The 24,578-nt window shown below is 39.1% G+C and overlaps 1 protein-coding gene across 1 annotated transcript in view; it reads right to left on the bottom strand.

Moving 5' to 3' along the window:
- Window positions 1-24,578, bottom strand: part of LOC114688245 (cation channel sperm-associated protein subunit beta-like) — a 72,031-nt gene that overhangs the window by 8,576 nt on the left and 38,877 nt on the right. The window contains exons 8-10 of the mRNA XM_037211000.1: window positions 10,762-10,857; window positions 10,274-10,392; window positions 9,465-9,497 (exon numbers count right to left, since the gene is read on the bottom strand). Of these exons, the coding sequence (XP_037066895.1) occupies window positions 9,465-9,497; window positions 10,274-10,392; window positions 10,762-10,857 (248 nt within the window). The remainder of the gene's footprint in view (window positions 1-9,464; window positions 9,498-10,273; window positions 10,393-10,761; window positions 10,858-24,578) is intronic.

Raw genomic sequence — 24,578 nt, 5'->3', positions numbered from 1 at the left:
AAAGAAATTGAGGAAAAGGCAAACAAAAAATTGGAAGAAATCAATAAATCCCTTTAAAAAAGCCAAGAAAACCATGAAAAAGAAACTAATCATATGAGGAAAACAATTAAAGACCTGAAAAGTGAAACAGAAACAATGAAGAAGACACAAACAGAAGGAATGCTGGAAATAGAAAATCTGAGTAAATGAACAGGAAACACAGATGGCAAGCATAACCAACAGCATACAAGAGATGAAAGAGAGAATTTCTGGTGTAGAGGATACAATACAGGAAACAGATTCAACAGTCAAAGAAAATACCCAAAGCCAAAAAAATAATAACACAAAATGTCCAGGAAATCTGGGACACTGTGAAAAGGCCAAACCTAAAAGTAATAGGATTAGAAGAAGGAAAAGAAGACTAACTCAAAGGCACAGAAAGTATATTCAAAAAAATTACAGAGAAAACTTTCCCAACTTTTTCTGGTGGAAATACCTATGAAGATGGAAATACCTATGAAGATATAAGAAGCCTATAGAACACCAAACAGACTAGATCCCCCCAAAAAAGTCCCCTTGACACATAATAATTAAATAACTAAACATACAGGATAAAGAAATAATATTAAGAGCAGCAAAGGAAAAAGGCCATCTGACTTAAAAAGGCAGCCCCATCAGAATAACACCCAACTTCTCAATGGATACTGTGAAAGCCAGGAGGACCTGGACAGATATAATACAGGCACTAAGAGACCATGGATGCCAGCATAGACTAATACACTCAGCAAAACTTTCAGTCATCTTAGACAGAATGAACAAGACATTCCAAGACAGAACCAGATTTAAACAATACCTGTCCACAAATCAGCCCTATAGAAAGCACTAGAATGAAAATTCCACCCTGAGGAATTCAGATACACCCATGAAAACACAGGCAATAGATAACCCCACAGCAGTAAATTCCAAAGAAAAGAAACACACACACACACACACACACACACACACACACACACCCCAAAAGATGCCAGGAAGTAACAATCACTGGTCATTAATATCCCTTAATATCAATGGAATTAATTCACCTATAAAAAGACACATGATAACAGAATGGATATGAAATCAGGTCCCATCCTTCTGCTGCACACAAGAAACACAACTCAAATTCAAAGATAGACACTACCTCAAGTAAAAGGCTTGGAAATGACTTTCCAATCAAATGGTATTAAGAAGCAAGCTGGTGTAGCTATCCTAATATCCAACAAAACAGACTTCAAAGTAAAATCAATCAAAAGAGGTTGAGAAGGACATTATATACTACTCATCACAGGAAAGATCCAACAAGATGAAATTTGAATTCTGAACATTTATGCCCCAAAGGCAGGCACATATGTAAAAGAAACATTACTAAAGCTTAAATCACACATAAAACTCCACACATTAATAGTGGGAGACTTCAATACTCTACTCTCACCACTGGACAGATCTGCTAGATCGAAACATAACAGAGAAATAAGGAGCTTAATGTTATGACTGAAATGGACTTAATTGATATCTACAGAACATTCCAACCTTAAAAAAAAGAATGTACCTTCTTCTCATCACCTCATGGAATCTTCTCTAAAATCAACCACATACTCGATCACAAAGCAAATCTCAACAGATACAAAAAAAAAATGGAATAACCTCCATTAGACAACCATGATTTAAAGTAAGATTTCAACAACAACAAAAATTACAGAAATCCTACAATCTCATAGATACTGAATAATGCTCAGCTGAATCACCAATAGGTCAAGGAAGAAATAAAGAAAGAAATTAAAGACTTCCTAGAGATCAATGAAAAAGAATGTACTACATACCTGAACTTATAGGACACTATGAAAGCAGTGCTAAGAGGAAAAGTCATAACACTAAATGCCCACATAAAGAAGTTGGAGAAATCTCACACTAGTGACTTAACAGCACATCTGAAAGCTCTAGAAGAAGAAGAAGCAAAGTCACCCAGGTAGAATAAAGGCCAGGAAATAATCAAATTGAGAGCTGAAATCATTAAAATAGAAATAAAGAGAACAATACAAAGAACTGATGAAACAAAGAGTTGGTTCTTTGAGAAAATCAACAAGATAGACAAGCCCTTATCCAGACTAGCCAAAAGGCAGAGAGAGCATCCAAATTAACAAAATCAGAAGTGAAAAGGGAGACATAACAAATGACATGGAGGAAATCCAGAGAATCACCAGGTCATACTTCAAACACCTGTACTCAAAAAAAAATTGGAAAATCTAAAAGAAATGAATAATTTTTCTGGATAGCTACCACATACCTAAGTAAACTCAAGACCAGATAAACTATTTAAATAGACCAATAAGCCCAAGGAAATAGAATCAGTCATTAAAAGTCTCCCAACCAAAAAAAGCCCAGGACCAAATGGTTTCAAAACAGAATTCTACTAGATTTTCAAAGAATAGTTAATACCAAACTCTTCAAATTCTTCGACACAATAGAAACAGAAGGAACATTATCAAACTCCTTCTATGAGGCTACAGTTACTCTGATTCCCAAGCCAAACAAAGATGCAACAAAGAAAGAGAATTATAGACCAATCTTCCTCATGAACATTGATGCAAAAATACTCAATAAAATATTGGCAAACAAACTCCAAGAACACATAAAAAATTTATCCACCATGATCAAGTAGGCTTTATCCCAGAGATGAAAGTTTCATTCATCATACAAAAATCTGTCAATCTGTCACCATATAAACAAATTGAATGTGCCAATGTGTTCAAGACTACTTCCTACTTTCTCTTCTAGCAGGTTCAGAGTAGCTGGCTTTATGTTGAGGTCCTTGATCCACTTAGACTTAAGTTTTGTGCACGGTGACAGATATGGATCTATTTGCAGCCTTCTACATGCTGATATCCAATTATGCCAGCGCCATTTGTTGCAGATGCTTTCTTTTTTCCATTGTACACTTTTGGCTTCTTTTTCAAAAATTATATGTTCATAGGTGTGAGGATTAATGTCAGGGTCTTCAATTTGATTCCATTGGTCCACATGTCAGTTTTTATGACAGTACCAAGCTGTTTTTATTAATGTAGCTCTATAGTAGAGCTTGAAGTCAGGGATCATGATGCCTTCAGAGGTTGTTTTGTTGTACAGGATTCTTTTGGCTATCCTGGGTTTTTTGTTTTTCCATATGAAGTTGAGTATTATTCTTTACAGGTCTGTGAAGAATTGTGTTGGTATTTTGATGGGAATTGCATTGAATCTGATGATTGCTTTTGATAAAATTGCCATTTTTACTATGTTAGTCCGGCCTATCCATGAGCATGGGAGATCTTTCCATTTTCTGACATCTTCTTCAACTTCTTTTTTCAGGGACTTAAAGTTCTTGTCATATAGGTCCTTCACTTGCTTGGTTAGTGTTACCCCAAGGTATTTTATGTCTTTTGTGAATATTGTAAAGGGTGATGTATCTCTGATTTCCTTCTCAGCTTCTTTGTCAATTGTATATAGGAGGGCTACTGATTTTTTTGAGTTGATCTTGTATCCTGCTATGTTGCTGAAGGTGTTTATAAGCTGTATCAGTTCCTTGGTGGAATCTTTGGGGTCCCTCAAGTATAGTATCATGTCATCTGCAAATAGGAAAAGCTTGACTTCTTCCTTTCCAATTTGTATCCCCTTAATCTCCTTATGTTGTCTTATTGCTCTGGCTACAACTTCAAGTACTATATTGAATAAGTATGGGGAGAGCAGACAGCCTTGCCTCGTTCCTGATTTTAGTGGAATTGCTTTGAGTTTCTCTCTATTTAATTTGATGTTGGCTGTTGGCTTGCTGTAAATTGCCTTTATTATGGTTAGGTATGTTCCCTGTATTCCTGATGTTTCCAAGACTTTTATTAAGAAGTGGTGTTGGATTTTGTCAAATGACTTTTCTGCATCTAGTGAGATGATCATGTGGTTTTTTTCTTTGAGTTTGTTTACATGGTGTATTACATTGACGGACTTTCGTATGTTGAACCACCTTTGCATCCCTAGGATGAAGCCTACTTGATCATGGTGGATAATTGTTTTGATGTGTTCTTGGAGTCTGTTTGCCAGTATTTTATTGAGTATTTTTGCATCAATGTTCATGAGGGAGATCGGTCTGTAGTTCTCTTTCTTTGTTGTATCCTTGTTTGGTTTAGAAATCAAGGTAATTGTAGCCTCATAGAAGGAGTTTGGTAATGTTCCTTCTGTTTCTATTGTGTGAAACAATTTAGAGAGTATTGGTGTTAACTCTTCTTTGAAGATCTGGTAGAATTCTGCGCTGAAACCATCTGGTCCTGTTTTTTTTTTTTTTTTGTTGGGAGACTTTTAATGACTGTTTCTATTTCCTTAGGGGTTATTGGACTATTTAAATAGTTTATCTGGTCTTGATTTAACTTAGATATGTGGTACCTATCCAGAAAATTATCCATTTCTTTTAGATTTTCCAGTTTTGTGGAGTAGAGGTTTTTGAAATATGACCTGATGATACTCTGGATTTCCTCAATGTCTGTTGTTATGTCCCCCTTTTCATTTCTGATTTTGTTGATTTTGGATTCTCGCTCTGTGTCTTTTGGTTAATTTGGATAAGGGCTTGTCTATCTTGTTGATTTTCTCAAAGAACCAACTCTTTGTTTCATTAATTTTTTGTATTGTTCTCTTTGTTTCTATTTTATTGATTTCACTTCTCACTTTGATAATTTCCTGGCATCCATTCTTCCTTGGAGACTTTGGTTCTTCTTTTTCTAGAGCTTTCAGGTGTGCTGTCATGTCACTAGTGTGAAACTTCTCCAATTCTTTATGTGGGCATTTAGTGCTATGAATTTCCCTCTTAGCACTGCTTTCATCATGTTCCATAAGTTTGGGTATGTGGTGTCTTCATTTTCATTGATCTCTAGGAAGTCTTTAATTTCTTTCTTTATTTCTTCTTAACCCATTGGTGATTCAGTTGAGCATTATTCAGTTTCCATGAGATTGTAGGTTTTCTGTAGTTTTTGTTGTTGTTGAAATCTTACTTTAAATCATGGTTGTCTGATAGAACACAGGAGGTTATTCCAATTGTTTTGTATCTGTTGAGATTTGCTTTGTGGCCAAGAATGTGGTTGATTTTAGAAAAGGTTCCATGAGGTGCTGAGAAGAAGGTATATTCTTGTTTGTTAGGATGGAATGTTGTGTAGATATATATTAGGTCCATTTGAGTCATGACATCAGTTAAGTCCTTTATTTCTCTGTTAAGTTTCGATTTGGGAGATCTGTCCAGTGGTGAAAGTGGGGGTGTTGAGGTCTCCCACTATTAATGTGTGGGGTTTTATATGTGGTTTAAGCTTTAGTAATGTTTCTTTTACATATGTGAGTACCCTTGTATTTGGGGCATAAATGTTCAGAATTGAAACTTCATCTTGGTGGATCTTTCCTGTGATGAGTATGTAATACCCTTCTTGATCTCTTTTGATTGATTTTAGTTTGAAGTCTATTTTGCTGGATATCAGGATGGCTACACCCACTTGTTTCTTAAGGATGTTTGATTGGAAAGTCTTTTCCCAGCCTTTTATTCTTAGGTAGTGTCTGTCTTTGAATTTGAGATGTGTTTCTTGTATGCAGCAGAAAGATGGGTCCTACTTTTGTATCCATTCTGTAAGCCTATGTCTTTTTATTTTTTATTTATTTATTTATTTATTTATTTTTTTTTTTTTTTTTTTTTTTTATATTTCTGTGATTATTCTTCAGCAGAAGGGGCCAGATCTATTACGATGGTTGTAGATGTGGTTGTGGATTGCTCAGGATCTGGAGAGCAGTCATGTTCTTAACTGTACCATCTCTCACCGCCTATGTCTTTTTATAGGTGAATTAAATCCATTGATATTAAGGGATATTTATGACCAGTGATTGTTCATTCCTGTTATTTTTTGGTGGTAGTGTGTCTGTACTTCTCTTCTTTGGGGTTTACTGCTGTGGCTTTTTCTATTGCCTGTGTTTTTGAGGGTGTATCTGACTTCCTTAGGTTGGGATTTTCCTTCTAGTGCTTTCTGTAGGGCTGGGTTTGTGGATAAGTATTGTTTAAATTTGGCTTTGTCTTGGAATGTCTTGTTCACTCCGTCTATGATGATTGAAAGTTTTGATTGGTATATTAGTCTGGGCTGGCATCCATGGTCTCTTGGTGTCTGCATTACATCTGTCCAGGTCCTTCTGGCTTTCAAAGTCTCCATTGAGAAATCGGGTGTTATTCTGATGGGTTTGCCTTTATAAGTCACTTGGCCTTTTTCCTTTGCTGCTCTTATTTTTTCTTATTCTGTACGTTCAGTTGTTTAATTATTATGTGGCTAGGGGACTTTTTTTGGGGGGGGCGTCTAGCCTGTTTGGTGTTCTTTATGCTTCTTGTATCTTCATAGGCATTTCCTTCTTTAAGCTGGGAAAGTTTTCTTCTATGATCTTGTTGAATATATTTTCTGTGCCTTTGAGTTGGTATTCTTCTCCTTCTTCTATCCCTATTATTTGTAGGTTTGGTCTTTTCATGGTGTCCCAAATTTCTTGGACATTTTGGTTCATGACTTTGTTGGCTTTAGTGTTTTCTTTGACTGATGAATCTATTTCTTCTACCGCATCTTCAATGCCAGAGATCCTCTCTTCCATCTCTTGCATTCTGTTGGTTATACTTGCATTTGAATTTCCCGATCATTTACTCAGATTTTCTATTTCCAGCATTCCCTCTGTTTGTGTCTTCTTCATTTTTTCTATTTCCCTTTTCAGGTCTTGGACTGTTTCCTTCATTGCTTTTTCATGGTTTTCTTTCAGTGATTTATTGTTTTCTTCTAGGACTTTATTGTTTTCTTCTACTTTATTTGTTCTTTCCTCTAGTTTTTTTTATAGCATTCTTCCCAATTTTTATTTTGTCTTATCCTCTATATAAGCCTCTACCTTCTTCATGATGTTATTCATAAGGCTGTTTTCTTCTGCTTCTTCCAATTTTTGATGTTCATGTCTACTGTTGGAGGAGGGCTAGGTTCTGGTGATGCTGTATTGCTCTTCATTTTGTTGTATGTACTTCTGCCTTGATATCTGCCCATCTCCTTGTAGTTCGTTCTTGGTCTTATCAGCGCACTTGGTTCAGACAGAGCTGACAGATTCAGTAAGTCTCTCTCTTGTCCAGATGGGAGCTCTCTTGTCCAAATGGGAAGTCCAGAGCAGGATGGGAGCTCTTGTCCAGACTGGACGTCCGGGGCAGGATGGGAGCTCTTGTCCAGACAGGAAATCCAGGGCAGAATGGGAGCTGGGGGCCGGTCTCTAAGTCTCAGGAAGTGGCCGGGGGTCTTGGGCGGATGGGTTTTGGGGCAGGGCGAGGAGAAAAACACGTTGTCTTCTACTTGAACATAAAAGAACCAACACGCAGGGAGAAAGAACTTCCAATCATATTCAAATCAGAAACAGGCAAGCAAAGGTTTTATGATGTTCTCAGGTGTGAGGGACCTGGTCTCCCTTCTGAGAACTGTATCACTCATCTTGTAGAACTTCTGGACCTCTTCTTGAAGGATCATCACTGCTCTGAAATTTCTAGCAACTTCCCCCAAATATGGAGATGTTTCTTCATCTTCACCTTCTGTGGCACTAGTCTGAATCTACTCAACGGCTATGTTATCCATCACTTTATTTTACTTTTAACTACAATTGTGGAATTTAGTCCCAGAATGTGTTTTTGTGCTACAAAAACTCCTAATGCATGTTGTTTGCCTTTCTTTTCTGTTCCTCCTTTCTTTTTCTCTCTTCTGCTTCTTCTTTTTTGTTTGTTTTGAGACAGTGTTTCAGTCCTGACTGTCCTGGAACTCATCATGTAGATGAGACCAGGCTGGCTTTGAACTCACAGAGATCTTGCCTGCCTCTGCTTCCCAAGTACTGGGATTAAAGACATGTACCACCATGTCATGCTTCCTTTTTTCTTTTAACATCTCAGAGTCAATAACAATGAGCATGGTAGTAACCCTGTTTTTATTTATTTTAATATCACAGAGTCAGTAACAATGAGCATAGTAGTTATTCTGTGTATGATCATGATTTTGTTAACTAAATTTTGTTGCTCTGCTTCACCACTACCATTCTCAAACATCCTTGATTTTAGTGACTGTGTTCTGCTGGAACCCCAGATGAGCTCAGACATAGTTTTGAAGGGAGAACTCAAGAGTGCTTTTCCGAATACATCAAACTCTGGCAATGCCTGAATATGAGAAGGCAGTGATCTCTACTCCTTTGAGTGGCTGTATCCACACATTGGAATTTCACCATGGAAAGCCTTCTTTCCCTGAAGGTGTCCTTCAGCCTGTCACATGAGGCTCCAAAAAAAACTCAGCTCTCCTTTGTAGTAGTCTTCTCTCTTGTCTCTCAAAGTCATTCCCACCCAACCCATTGATAAGAAAAACCATTTGATAGTTTCTGGAGGTCTGATGGTGAGTTCTCTCTGCAGGATCCTCTACTTGACTTTTCTTTGCTGCCCTGTGTTGCCATGAGCCATGATCTCATTATTGTAGTTCATATTCTACTGTTTAAACAGAGTGACCTGAGTTTGGGGAAATAATTTCCACATTCTATTTCAGTAAAACCACAAGTCAATGTTTGTATACACTGAATTCATTGGTGTTGTTGATAATTGAACCCAGAGCCTGAGCATGCAAGACAAAGTCTCTACCATTTAGCTACATCACTAGCACACTAACATTTTTGATTGGCAGTTGGCTGAATCAGCATGCAAATTTGAGATAAGACATAAACTATTTCCATTTGTTCTTTTCATCGTTTATTTGTTTTCTCTACTGATTTCCCAGTTCTCTATTTCACTTTTCCTCCCACTAATACTTAGATATCACAGTTAGTTCTATTTGGTTCCTGAGAAGTAAGTTTGGTTTCTTTCTTGTAGTGACTGTGCACAACACAGGACAGAATGGAAGGGGACATCCCAAGGCCTGAGAATGAATATTTTTAATTTTCCTTGCAGTTTCAAAACTGACAATGCATGCTTATGTTTTGAGAATGGCCTCATATGGCAGACTGATTTTGTAACAGAGAAGCAAACTAATAGAGGAAAGAGTGCCCCCAAAAGACAGAAATAGAGTTGTGGTTAGATCCCATGGCAGTTTTTGTCCAAAATGGCAGGGCTCCTTTTTCTGGGTAGAGTCAGGGCAGGTGGATTGGGAAGTAAAACTTTTGCCAGATTCAGGCCTCACCCTCTCCTTCTGGTCATCTTTGTGTAGAGCATGGCCTGAGCAATCTCCACAAGCCAAGAGAGAACCCATTAGAGTAAAGATGCCCGCTGAGATGACCAGGGTCTGATAGTTATGGAAGTATGTTTTTAGTATAAACTGAAAACAATTTTATGGTAGCAAGAAATATCTAGATTGTGAATTATTGCTTTGAAAGTTACCAAGTGAATATGTATCTTCTAAACCATATTAGGAAATCAAAAGTCTTACCCTTTCAAAACCACAAAAGTCTGCTCTTGAAAGCTGGAGGAAGAAGAGGAGGAAAGAGGAAGAAAAAAAAGAAAGTTAAAAATTTAGTTGCTTTTCAAAAGGTGTAACTGTAAGGAGTCTGTCCTTAATTATGTCATCAGCCTGTGATGGTGTCCCAGCCTAAAAAGCAGGTGGGCCCTCTGTGTGTTCTCTCTTTCCTTTCAGCTCCTTCAGTCTGTCCTCTCTCTCCCTGTCTCTCCCTCTCTCTCCCCTTGCCAATAAAGCTCTAAAAAAGTAACCATGGCTGTGATTCTTCCAATCAGCACTGTCCTCTGCCAGTATGGCTGCCTCTGGCAGCAGCCAGCCAGGAGCAGTGCACCATTTAGCCAACAGTAACAAACCTTTTTATTTAAGGCTGCACCACACACTCACACAAAAACACCCCTTGCTTTCTTTTGTATTCCAGCAGGTATATGGCCAAATGTTAATGTAGCTTCTCATCCAGTCTCTTGATGGAACTTCATTGTATTCTTCTCTCTGTCCTACAGTTATGTTATCTTTTTTTTCTTCCTTTTCTTCCACAGATAGATGATGTCTTTCCCATTGTACATGTTTAAAATTTACTGTAAATGTACGCAATAAGACTAATGCCAATTTCAACTTATACTTCAAATACTATGAAGCAAAGGAAAAGGTTGTGGTATCATGCTATGCATCTTTTTAGTTTTTAGTTCTAAGATATACTATTCATAACTAAATTGAACAATATTTCTTTTTATACCACAGAAGATATTAAGAATTATCAATGAATTACAAAGAAATTTTCATACCTGTATGTGTGAAGTTTCTGGATAACGAAGATCACTACTTACATAAAGACCCAAAGAGGTGAGGATGACTAAAAAATGATTTGTTAAAACCATATCTATTATTGTAAGCCCTTGGTGTTCTGAAGAAAGAAATCAAATCATACCATAGGTTAGAAACAGAGAGATCTTTAGAACATTTCAGAAATACTGAATGAGTTTCAAAATAAATAAAATGATGAAGATAACCTTGATATCCTCCCTATGCTAATTTCCTGCAGGGTTCCACCCTCCTGAATGCTTAAGGGAAGTTCCTTGTCTGTGTATCTGCATGGTCATTAACAGCTTAGATGCAAGATTGTAAGCAGCGATCTTCTGCCCTCTGGGGTTCTCCCATTGTGCTGTAAGCCTGTATTTAAGACCTCCTCCCTCCAATAAACTGCATTCTGTATTAAATAAATAAATAAAAGAAAATAAAAAAATTAAAAAAAAAAGACAGCCGGAAAAGTTACCATCTTTAAGTTGTGAATAGATGATATCTGTCAGGTCATACCATATGGTTTCATTATATTTCCTAAATCCAGAAATGGTTTTGCCTATGTAAACACCTACCATGAAAGAAAAAAATTATAGTCAGGCAACTTTACAGACCTCAATTCTGTGAACACAACCTACTCCATCTTCTAACCCAGGTTCCTCCATGCTGAATTAGTCAAGGTTCTCTAGAACTGATAGAATGAATCTATCATCTATCTATCTATCTATCTATCTATCTATCTATCTATCTATCTATCTATCTATCTAACTAACTAACTATCTATTGAACATATATTTAGCCATCAAAAATCCATGTTTCCAAATGAAAATAATGTATAGTTATAAATACATACATATTATATGAGGGGGATTTATTAGAATGGCATATGGCTGTAGTCCAGTTAGTCTAACAATGACTGTCTACCAATGAAAAGTCCAGAAATGCAGTAGTTGTTCAGTCCACCAGGCTGGATGTCCCAGCTGGTCTTGAGTATATGCCAGAATCCTGAAGAAGTAGGCTATAATGCCAGGGAAGGAATGCACTTGCTACAATTGTGAGGGCAAGCAGGTGAGGAACAAAAGTTTCCTTCTTTCATGTCCTTTATATAGGATGCCATCAGAAGTTGTGGCTCTCAATAAAGGTGAGTCTACTACTTCAAATGATTTAATTAAGAATAATCCTTCACAGGTATACCCGGCACTTTGGGTTTTAATTTTAGATGTAGTGAGGCTGACAACCAAGAATAGCCATCATGAGTCTACCCCTTGTCAACTTCACAAACAATCATATCTCCTATGTCATGCTTAATTTTGAAATAAAACCAATAACCAGGTCATAATTATGCCTCACATAATATAACTTTTCTACCCACAACCACAAACACATTGTATATTTAACCAGGTCATAATTAGTCCTAACATACTGTAATAATGCCTCACACAACTGCAAACACATTCTAAATATTAGGATAGGTGGTAATGGCTCTTGAGGGACATTCTTTTTTTTAAGATTTATTTATTGATTATCTATTAAGTATTCTGCCTACATGTATGCCTGCATGCTTAAGAAGGCACCAGATCTCATTACAGATGGTTGTGAGACACCATGTGGTTGCTGGGAATTGAACTCAGGACCTCTGGAGGAGCAGCCAGTGTTCTTAACCTCTGAGCCATTTGCCCAGCCCGGGACATTCTTTTAGTATCTCAAAACTTAATGTGATAACCATTAATATTCCTTAATTGGTGTTATATTTAAGGAAATCAAGAAAGAAAACACAAATATCTGCCAAAATACATTAAAAAATACATTGCACTATAATCACAAATTCTATCAAGACTCACAATATCAAAAGAAAACAGAAAATTCCAAAAACATCAATTATAATCCTTGTTTCTTCAACTGGTCATATGGCCATAGCTGGTATTTATAATTATCTTCATCAACTACCATTTCTGTATTTCCTCTAAACCTTGGCTCTTTTCCTGGAGGATTGACCCATACTCTCCTTCTAGAAGGTCCTGTGTCCTTTATCATCAACCTGCCTGGATTAGGTTGTTGCAGTTTCCCCTTGACATTATTCAAAGGACATGTTAGTGCCAAGAGACACCCTAAAGGATATTCTGCATTCCAGACATAATTTTTCTTACCTCCATTATGGAGAAGCAATCCAATTTTCCCTGATTTGCATCAGTCACCTTGCTAACACTGTTATTACCTTCTTAGTCTGTAAGCTTATGGGCATCACAACCCAAAGTGGCAGGGGATAGCCTGAGCTTCCAGCTCAATGGAATGCTTGTTGTGCATCCTGGCAGGAGCACTCCTCCCTCTAGAACCAAAGCTTCTAGGTTAGCAGAACCTAAGGTCATTAAAGGTCATTAGAATAGAAAGCAAAATATTTCCTATTGGGATACTAGGGATGATAATAAATGGCACTATTCCCTTTTCCACCCTCTGATCCCTAGATCTATTATGGATCCTGGCTATGGGAGAGCACATACCATATATTTGATGTTGATTCAAAGCATATATCACCTTCTGGAGATTCTTGCCCCAGCCCTCCAGGCTACTGCCACCTAATCTGTGCTATAACTGTGTCTCCAAAAGGTCATCCCATCATTCTATTAGGCAAGATACTTCAGGATGCTGAGGAACCTTTTAAGACCAGTGGATTTCAGGATCATAGACCCACTGTCACACTTCTCTGGCTGTGAAGTAAGTTCCTTGGTCAGAAGCAATACTGTGTGGAATATCATAATGGTGGATAAGGCATTCTATAGGTTCACAGATGGTGGTTTTGGCAGAAGTATTGCATGCAGGAAAGGCAAATGCATAGCTAGAATAAGTACCTACTCCAGGAAGACAAAACTCTGTCCTTTCTCTTGAGGAAGTTGTCCAGTGTAATCAATCTGCCACCAGCCAATAGCTGCTCCCCCTGGGGAATGCTGCCATATGGGGCACTGTGTTGTTCTCTGCTGTTGGCAGATCTGGTACTCAGCAGCAGCTGTGTCCAGGTCAGCCTTGGTGAGTGGCAGTCCATGTTGTCAAACTCATGTATAACCTCCATCTCTATCACCACAGCCACTTTGTTCATGTGATCATTGGGTAATGAAAAGGATGGAAGGGAAAAGAGGTGAACTGTTCATAGAATGGATTGTCCTATCTACTTGATTATTGATCCCCTCCCTTCTAAAGTCACTTTTTGATGGGCGTTCACATGGAATACAGGTATTTTCACATCCTTCACTCATTTGGAGAGATCTATCCACATGCTTCTTCCCCAGATGTCTTTCTCACAAAGATTTCAACCATACTCTTTCCAGTCCCTGACATCTAGCCAATCCATTGGCTATGGTGCATGAACCAGTGAACAATCACACATCTGGCTATTTCTCCTTCCAAACAAAATATATGACCATGTGTGCTCCATGAAGTTCTGTCGACTGGGAAGATTTCCCTTTGCTGGTGCATTCAGGTATGTCCCCAAAACAGGTTGTAATGCAGCAGCAGTGCATTTCTGGATGGTGCCTGCATAATGTGCAGAATCATTGGTAAACCAGGCCCTAGTCTTCCCTTCCTTTTTCTGCTGATCACAGGGCACACCCCATAAAGCTGTAGGAGCAGCCGGGCGGTGGTGGCGCACACCTTTAATCCCAGCACTGGGGAGGCAGAGGCAGGCGGATCTCTGTGAGTTTGAGGCCAGCCTGGTCTCCAAAGCGAGATCCAGGAAAGGCACAAAGCTACACAGAGAAGCCCTGTCTTGAAAAAACAAAACAAAACAAAAAGAACAACAACAACAACAAAAAAAAAAGCTGTAGGAGCATACTTAGGAGCAAGTAGCATGTGATGAAAGTAGAAACCACAGGAATTTTGGAAACGTCTTCATGTAACTTGCTTGTGCATTCACAACCTACTCAGGCTTGCTTATATATATTCCACTTCCATTTGCTAATAGATTGACCTGTGCATATCTTACTTTATGGCTTGGTGGATCACTCAGATCATAATGAGCAGCTCAGTTTGCGTGGTAATTTGGTGGCCTATTGTCAAATGTTCAGTTTCCACTAAAGTCCATTAGCATGCCAAGAGGTGTCTCTCAAAGAGAGAATGGTTGTCTACAGATGATGGTAGAGCCTTGCTCCAAAATCCCAAAGATGCCTTGTGTGATTCTCCTGTAGGGGCCTGCCAAAGGCTCCAAACAGCATCTCCATCTGCCACTGACACCTCAAGTATCATTGGGTATGCTGCATCATATTGTCCATGTGGTAGAGCAGCCTTTCAAGCAGCCTTGACCTGTTGAAGAGCCTCTCCTGTTTCAGGCCCACACAAAGCTAACTGCTCTCTGAGTCATTTGGTATATGGGAAAGAGTAACACATTCAAACAAGGAATGGGAATCCAGAGGCCCACTAAACTTTGCACTTCATTCTTGGTGTTTGAAGGGGCCAGGTATAATAACTTATCCCTCACCTTAGACGGAATATTTCTGTGTGTCTCACACCACTGCACTTCTAAAAATTTCACTGAGGTAGAAGGCCCTTGAATTTGGATTTATTTTCCATCCTCTGATATGCATATGTGTTATCAACAAGTCCAAAATGATTGCTACCTCCTGCTCACTTGGTCCAATCAGCATAATGTCATCAAGATAGTGGACCAATGTGATATTTTATGGAAGAGACAGATGATTTAGTTCCCTTCTAAGTTATGACACAGGATGGGAGAGTTAATATGTCCTTGAGACAGAACTGTAAATGTATACTGCTGGCCTTTATTGAAAGCAAATTGCTTCTGGTGGTCCTTATGGACAGGTACTATGAAAAGGGCATTTGCTAGATAAATGGATGCATACCATGTACCAGGAGATGTGTTAATCTGCTCAAGTAAGGATACAATATCTGATACAGCGGTTGCAATCAGAGTCATTACTGACAGCTTTTGATAGGTAACTGTCATTCTCCAACATACATCTGTCTTCTGCATTGACCAGTTAGGAGAGTAAAAGGGAGATGAAGTGGGAACCACTACTCCTGCATCTTTCAAGTCTTTGATACCAGCACTAACTTCCACAATTTCTCCTGGGCTGTCATAATTGTCTTTGATTCACTATTTTCCCTGGCAGTGGCAACTCCAGGGGATTCCATTTGGCCTTTACAACCATAATAGCTATCATTCCACAAATAGGGAACCAGTGGGAATTCTGGCAACTTCTCAGTATCTATCCCAATTATACATTCTGAAGTGGAGAAAAACAACAGGATGATTCAGGAGCCTACTGTATTCCTGTCTTCAGTCAAAACTCCATTAATCACCTGACCTTCCTAAACCCCTTCTTTAACTGGAGCACCACAATGCCTCATGGGCTCACTGGGAATCAGTGTCAATTCTGAACCAGTATCCAATAGACCCTGAAAAGTCTGATATTTTCTCTTTTTCCTAGTGTACAGTTGTCCTTGAAAAGGGCCATATGTTGCTTTGGGGAAAGACTGAAGAAAGGCTAATAGTAAAAACTCCCAGGTATTTTAGCAAAGTCCTTCCTAAGGAGGACTTGGCCTTCCCTTCATTCAAGGGGTTCTGGGTCTGTAAACTGGCTCAACTCTGGAACTTGGTTACCAGCTGAAGATTTCTGTTATCCACAATCCAGAAAGAATGTATGTAGTGGGTAGCCATTCCAGCTTTGATATGGAAGTTCCAATATCCATTGAGGCTTCAGTAACTGTCACACCTACAAGGTGGGGCTGAGAGAGGACCCTGAAGACCTGATATCCAGATGCACTGCCTTTCTTTGTTCCTGGATCCTGGAGGCTGGAGGTAGACCGAGCAGAGTTCTCCAGAGAACACCGCCGGACTGCACCATGCCTTTGCTAGACCCTGCAACCTACCTATCCCTTTATTTGTAAGTTACGCTGCTAAATAAACCTTTTTAACTACGTGGAGTGGCCTTAATAATTTCACCAATAAATGTAGCCTTTCTTTCATTTAAGAATGTTTCCACTTACATAGATCAAACAAAATTGCAGTAGGCCTCTTATCCATTTCATACCTGGAAATATCATGATTGATTAACCAGTATTAAAGGTCCACACCAGTCATACCATCATAAAAATCATCCTGCCTGTGCTGCCCATTATGGTCAGGTTATAATGGCTATTGCTTTGTCTATGCTGTCCATTATGATAACTACGATCACCTTGTCTTTGGCAATTCATTGCTACTACAGTCCCCCTGCTACTCAAGTCCCAACTAAACCCACTGCATTTAATTTATCCAACTGAGCAGGCAATGTTTCTAACCCAAAGACCTGGCACAAGAAAAAGGGTGTCAACAAAGCTCTTCAAATGTGCTGGTGCCCCCTCCCCATTTTACATCTTAAAAGATCACTGGTGGGCATTCTGGGTTTTCAATTGTGAAGGATTAAGTTTTACACAGCATACCCACTCTATAACATTGCAATTTCCCTGAGCCTTAAAAGCCCTTTATTAACTCTAAGACAAGCACTATCAGGCATCCCCAACCCTTTCAGGTAGGCCATCAGGTAGACAAATGCCTCAGCCTACCATTCAAAAAAACATTTGACACCTTTCTTTTGAACTGTGTGAGCTTCTATATTAAACCTAGAATCTCCACCCAATGGGCCCATATTGATAACCTCAACCTGATCCAGTTTTATGTTCCTTCCACCATTATTCTACACCCTTAAAATCCACTCCCACACATATTCCCTAGACTTCTGATTGAATGAATTAGCAAACTCATTTAATTCTTTAGTAGTGTAGAACACCTTCTCATGGACTACACTTTCTACCTCCCCTCTAGAAGCCTGCTTGGCCTTAAATCTGGCTCTAGGTCTAGAGGTAACTCTTGGACCCTGGTGTCTTACCTGGCATAATCTTCAGGGAAAGTCACTGCTGATTTAGCAGACTATTATAGAAGAGGATACGGCTATTTAAAGGAGGATACGGCAATTTTGGAGGAGTTAGGCTAGGAATATATCTTCTGCTGAGGGTGGAGAGACTACTTCCTTGGGGAAGATAAAACCTTGAGAATCTGAGGCTTCAAAGTTCCCAGCCTCAGTAGGGTCCTCCCATGCATCTCAATCATAAGATACAGAATCCCATTCTTTACCAATTAATGCCCCTATATTAATCACCAATCCTGCCCCCTCCCCCTGCAGCTGGGACATGAATTTTTGTTGTACTCCTGTCACTCTTATGATGAGGCTTCATTTTAATTTTCTGTAACTTGAGCTCTGTGACTGCTGGAGAAAAGATTCTCTTCTAGGGCAAACTTAGAAATCTTTAAACTGTTAATGCACGTCTGAAGTTAGTCAATTTTACATTTAGTTCATTGCTCTTTCAACACATTCCTAGATGCTCCAAGTTGGTTTATCTTATCATGAAGCTCATTCTTTTCCTTTGTCAATTTATCCAGAGATCTTGAATCAACTAATCAGCATCATTATTTTCCCTTTTTTCAAAAATTGTCAGAAGTTTTATATACAGTCACTAAATTCCTTGCATTGTTAAATCAGCAAAGCAGTATAATCAAATGCATTAATTTCAATAAGTCTGTAAAATAATTCACACCAGGGCTTTCAGCATTCTCTGACCTTCTAGGGAAACCTTCAGTAACTGTAGGTGTCAGTAAATTGGAAAGCCTGTTCCAGATACTTAAAGAATCCATCTATTTCAGTTGCTCTAGAACTATTTCTGTTACGAAAATCTCTAGAGGAGTCAAACTTTATATGTAGATATTTTATATCTATCTATCTATCTATTATCTATCTATCTATTATCTATCTATCTATTATCTATCTATCTATTATCTATCTATCTATCTATCTATCTATCTATCTATCTATCTATCTATCTATCTATCTATCTATATCATGCAGGCTGTGGTGTAGTTAGTCTAACAAAGGCTGTCTACCAACAGGAAGTTTAAGAATCCAGTAGTTGTTCACTCCATGAGTCTGAATGTCTCAGCTGGTTTTCAGTGTATACCAGAATCCTAAAGAAGTGGGGTCTAATGTCAGTGAAGGAATAGAGTTGACAGTGACAGCAAGGGCAAGCATGAAAGGAGGAAAACTTCCTTCTTTTGTGTCCTTTACAAAGGCTGCCATCAGGAGGTATGGCCCAGATTAAAGGTGGATCTTCCCTCCTCACGTAATCTGGATTATAGTTGGATCTAGTTACTTCCAATGATTTATTTAAGAAAAATCCTTCACAGAAGTACCCATCTACTTGTGTTTTAGTTTATTACATATGCAGTTAAGTTGGCAACCAAGAATAACCATCACAACAACTCATATCTTGTCTTTGAATCTCACTTTCACTTCCCAAGGTATTGAGAGGATGAAGTAGTTGCAGGGTACACCATAGGATTTTATGAATCACCTCATTGATTCCTAGAATAGTTATCTCTGTGAGTACTACTTTCTTAGGATAAATCCTCTTAATGTATTGGTTAATTCTAAAAATATCATTTCAGCTATATTTTAGTAAGTATTTGTTTATGTTGGAGAAGACCACAATGTGCCACTATAGACTATGCAACTCTGGCTTAATGATGATTATTTTGAGGTAAAAGCAACAGAATCAAGAGATGAAGGCTCTGACCTCCTAAAAATATGGCATAAATTACCTCTTGTGGGAAATAAGAGGACTTTCATTCCTGGACACAGAGGATAGGCAGTGGAGCACTTACTTTCCTTGTTGCTGTGATTAGGGGAGAAAGGGCTTATTTGGTCAGATTGGTTTATTTGATGGTAGAAAAGTAAACTTGAAGAGGCAGATGGTCATGAAGCAGAGATATATAACACCTGTGCTCAGTTTACTTCCTTGTTTTTATTCCGTATAGGACCCCAACCTGTGGAATGGTACCACCCACAGCTCAGGTCGATCTTTCCACCTCAATTAACCTAATCTATCTAGATAATAATCCCTTACAGGCATGCCCAGAGGTTCTTCCTTCCTGTGATTCCAAATCTTATCAAGATCATTGTCTGGTCCAAAAGAAACTGGGAACAAATGGCTAACTGTGATGTCTGTCAACATACCAAAGAGCATGCTGACTCCTCCAGCTCTCAACTCTTCTTTACACAATATCTCTCTACCCTACATTTCTCCAGCTCACAGGCTTCCCTTCTCCCAGCTTCTCCTTCCTCTATAAACCTGATATTTTGGCCATGTGCCCTCTTGGTCCTCTCTCTTACCCCCCTCTCTTGGTACTCCTCTCTTGCTCTCTCCTAATCCCCCTAATGGCCTACTCCATTCTTCTGACAATGTTCAATCTACTACTTTCTCTTCTGCTCTTTATTCCTGCAGATGCTTCTGGCTATACTCTCCTTCATATCTACAATAAAAACCTTCCTTCAACCATACTTTAGAGTAGTCATGTCCTCATTTTAAACAATCAATCAATTTCAACTATCACAGACACAAAGACAAGTTGGCATAAACAGATTTTACTAAAATAATCCCCATTCACTCATTCATTCATTTATATGTTTATTCCTCTTGAGGAAATATTAATACCTTTTGGATGGTGTGCATCTGAATTACTGTTTCTTTTGCTGTGATAAACACTGTCCAGAAGCAACTTTGGAAGGAAAGAGTTTATTTAATCTTACATTTCCAGGTAACAGTCCATTACTGAGAGGTAATAAGGTAGGAACTCAAGCAGGAACTTGAAAGCAGAAACTGAAGCAGAAGCCATGAAAATGTGCTTCTTATCAGCTTATTCCTCATGGCTTGTTCATCCTGTTTTCTTATATGACTCAATGCCATCTTCCCAGGGTTTGCACTTCTCACAGTGGATTGAGTACTAAAACATCAACCATTTATTAAGAAACTGCTCAACAGAGTTGTCTATAGGCCAATCCTATAGAAGCATTTTCTCAATTGAGAGTCCTTTTTCTCAAATGAATTTGGTGTGTTATGTTAACATGAAGTCAGTCAGAATGGGAGGTAGGGGAAGGGTCTTATGTAGCTACAGCTGACTTTAAACTTGATATATAGGCAGAGATAACCTTTAACATCTGATTTTCTCATTATCACCTGTCAAGTGGTGTGGTTACATATGTCTGTATTTTCCACTAGTTTTCTCACATATGGACAAGTTACTTCTATTAACAAAATACCGTCCCTTCAACAGAGATACATTTCCTTTGTTTAAGTTTTGCATAAACTCAGATTTAATCACTTTATTTTTATTTTCTGTGAATTCTTCTTTATGTAAATATCCATAAAAATTTCTGCTCTTTGACCTGTTAGTCTATCTTGTTATAATAATTTGTAGTCCCCATTTAGTGCACATATGGGTACAAAGAAAATCCTTTCTCCCTGTAAACATAAAGATACTCCTAGTTTAAGAATTCAATTTAGTCAGCAGTTTAAGAATTCAAGGGAAAAATCTGAATAAGAGAATCAAAGAGGGATTTTAATATTTTTCATTAAAAACATTAAAAAGAGTTGTGGCGAGAGCTCAATCAGTAGGGTACTTTCCACGCATGGTTGATAATTTGAGTTCTATTCCTTGTGCCCACCTAAAAAATAACCAGGTATAGTGGCATACCTATAATCCCAGACTAGGGAGGCACAGAGAGGATCATCAGTTCAGCCAAATTGGTGAGATCTAGGTTCAGTGAGAGACCATGTTGCAAAAAGAACTTGAAGAGCAACTGAGTAAGTGTACTTCTTATGGTCTATCTCTGGCCTTTCTCTATATAACTGCACACAGTGGAATATGTACACACACACACACACACACACACACACACACACACACACACTCCAAAAAAGAAAGATATTTGCTAAATCCTTTCCTCTTCACTCCTTTCCTCTCATACTATTTGTTCTCTCTCTCTCTCTCTCTCTCTCTCTCTCTCTCTCTCTCTCTCTCTCTCTCTCTCTCATTCACTTGCTTGCTCTTCCCCTCTTACTGTTGAGGTATTGTGGCTTAGGATAGCCTAGAATTCACTAAATCAGATAAGCTGCCTGCAACAATACTCCTGCTTCAGGCTCTGAGTGCTGGACACCATCCTCATATAACAGAATTGTCTTAGTGAGGGTTTCTATTGCTGTGAAGAGACACCATGGCCATGGCAACTCCTATAAAGGAGAATATTTAATTGGGGTGGCTTACTTACAGTTTAGAGGTTCAGTCCATTTTCATCATGGTGAGACATGGCAGCATGCAGGCAGACAGGGTGCTAGAGAAGTGACTGAGAGTCCTACATCTTGCAGGCAATAGGAAGTGGTATGCTCACTTGGTTGGTATCTTGAGCATATATGAGACCTCAAAGCCTGCCCCCAAAGTGACACAATTCCTCTAACAAAGACACACCTCCTAATAATGCCATTCCCTATGAGCTTATAGGGGCCAGTTACATTCGAAATATGTCATTACACTCCCCACCCCCCATAAACCTGTAACATTATCATAATGAAAAATGCATTTAGTCAAACTACAAAAGTTCCCATAGTCTATAACAGTCTCAATAATGTTTAAAAGTTCCAAGTTCAAAATCTCTTCTGAGATTCATGTAATCTCTTAACTGTAATTTGCTATAAAATCAAAATAGAAAAAACAGATCACATATTTCCAACATATAATGGCACATGATATATATTACCATTCCAAAATGTAGGGAAGGGAGCACAGTGAGGAAATATTGGACCAAAGCAAGAACAGAAACCAGCTGGGCAAACTCCAAACTCTGCAACTCCATATCTGATGTCAAAGAGCTCTTCACATCTCTAACTCTTTTCAGCTTTGTTAAAGGCAACATACTTCTTTCCCTTGGTCTCTAGTGTCAGCACATGACACAGACCTCAGTATGGTCTCTAGGCAGTACAGACCTCTGACATTGCATGGGGCATGGACCCCCATCATAGCCCTCAGCAGCAGCACAGACCATGGACATCTGCATAACCTTCAATGGTACCACAGGCCATGGACATCAATACAGATGTTGGCTCCAGTAGGACCATTGACTCAGACATGATCCTTGGCAGCAGCCCAGACCCAAACATCTCCATGGCCTTAGGTGTCAGTGCAGACCACCCACATCAATATGGCCCCCAGCAGTTGCATAGCCAGAAGATATCAACATCACTTCAAGCTGCAGCACAGACTACAGACATCCTCATGGCCTTTGGTGGCAACATGGGTCACAGAAATCAACACAGACTTAGCCTGCCATAGGGCCACAGACCCAAACATGGCCCTCTGAGGCAGCCCAGACCTGAACATTACCATGGCTTCAAAAGGAAGCACAAGTACACACATCAACATGGCCCCTGGCAGAAGCACCGCTCACAGACTTAAGAATGGCCTTAGAGAGCTTAGCAGACCAAGGACATCTTTCTGGTCTTGAGTGGTATCTCTGGCTAGGGATATCAACCTAGCTTCCAGCTGCTGTAAGACCATGGGTACTCACAAGAACCTCCAGCTTCATCAGGGCCTGGGGCAGTGGATCATAGGTACTAAAGTGGCCTCTAGGGCCATCATGTGTCATAGAGGTCGTTTGAGGAGGTCCAAATGAGAAAATGAACCATTCTTCATCTTGGAAATCCTGTCATTTCTCAGAACCAGGATGATCATGTGGCTGGGAAGCTCTTGAGGGGCTGGATGAGAATATAAGCTCCAGACTGCTGTATACAATTCTGTTGGCCCTATTCAGTCATGACATGTTGCCCCATCCTCTGAAGCCTTCTATCACTATTACCACCACTGTTGAGTCTCTAGTTCCACTTTTCTTCACCACTTAATCACCACTCCATTCCTCTATTTTCCCACCTCCCCTGAAAATATTCATTCATCATAGTGGCATTGGAAACCGTAGTATATTACATTATATATATATATATATATATATATATATATATATAAAAAAAAAAAAAAAAAAAAAAAAAAAAAAAAAAAAAAAAAAAAAAAAAAAATAATATATATATGCACAGACAGCTTTGCAAGCAAATATTAGTCTATGTTTCTGGTTTCTGAAGCAGCATAAATACTGGACCATTGCCAAGATACTGGTTTCAGATATTCTGCTGTTGCCCAGAGTCAAGGTGATGTTGCAGCTAGGCAGGGCATCTTGGGGCAGGTTCTATGCAAGCTCCTGGCTGTCACATACTTTTCTGTCCTCTATGTCTGCCACCCCGAGACTCATCAGGCTTGGCCTTTATGCTTGTAGCCTGCAGGCAGCTCTATTACCCAGCACTCTCCATCCCCCAGCAGGGCAAGCACTTCAGGCTGCAGCTGCAATGGCTCCATACTGGGGGTTGACTGTGCTTTTCAGTTATGACGTATTTCTGAGTGAGAGCCAGGACATCTCCCTGTCATAGGTGCTGACCACTGGGCAGGATTTCTGTGCTGGTTGCCTGTGGGGCAAGCAGCACAGGTCACAGCTTCAGTGGCTCCATGCCAGGAGCTGGCCAGCGGGCCTAAGCCTGGCCCCATTCCCAGATTACAATTTCTAATGAAAGGATTTGAATAGCCAGAAAGGTAAGAAATGTGAATCAGATTAAAGAATGCCCCATGTGCAATGGGATGTAGCAAGTGATCTGAGAGGTTGAGATTTCTGGTGGTGGCTGCTGGGGGACTCAAAGGGATATTTTAAGAGTGTTATAGAGGGAATGCTGGTAAGAATTTACTATTCTCACCACTGACTCCAAGTGGTATAAAGGTCAGGAGGATTAACCAGGGCCTCATCAAGGAACTGTTGGGTAGGCTGTGGCAACTTGATTTGACTTCAGAACAATGGTGGATATCTGGGCAGGGGAAGAAGATTTATCTAACAAATAAGTTACAGAAGCTGATTATGTTCTTAAAAGGTGAGTTGGACTCGGGATGTGAAGACTAGTCCTTGACTCCTCTGACTACCACATGGATACTCTGATAGAACATGAGGAGATGAACACGATTGCTCTACTTTGGTACATGGACAGCTAGTATCTGTGGCTGGATAAAGAGAAAGAGGTATCCATGGAACAAAGGAGGAAGTGGGCTGAGTTTCCATCTGGATTGACATAGTGTCTAGTAAAGGAACAGCAGAGGTAAGTAAGACAACATGATTTATGACTAAACTGATTCAGAAGCAGAAAACATTTAGACCTAGAGGTATGTAACAGACTCTAAGACATTAGGAAATCATACTAATTTGGAAGAAGACTCTTTTTCTATTACTACACTAAATACATTGACTGAATCTATTACTATATTACAAGGTACACCAAGGAAAGTTTTTATGTTTTGTTCTCAATTTTTTCAAGGTTTGATCATTTATTTGTTAC

This window comes from Peromyscus leucopus, chromosome 14, assembly GCF_004664715.2.
Source record: "Peromyscus leucopus breed LL Stock chromosome 14, UCI_PerLeu_2.1, whole genome shotgun sequence".
In the NCBI taxonomy this organism is placed as follows: Eukaryota; Metazoa; Chordata; class Mammalia; order Rodentia; family Cricetidae; genus Peromyscus; species Peromyscus leucopus.
The sequence above is the reverse complement of the archived record's forward strand: the minus strand, read 5'-3'. Positions and strand labels throughout refer to the sequence as shown.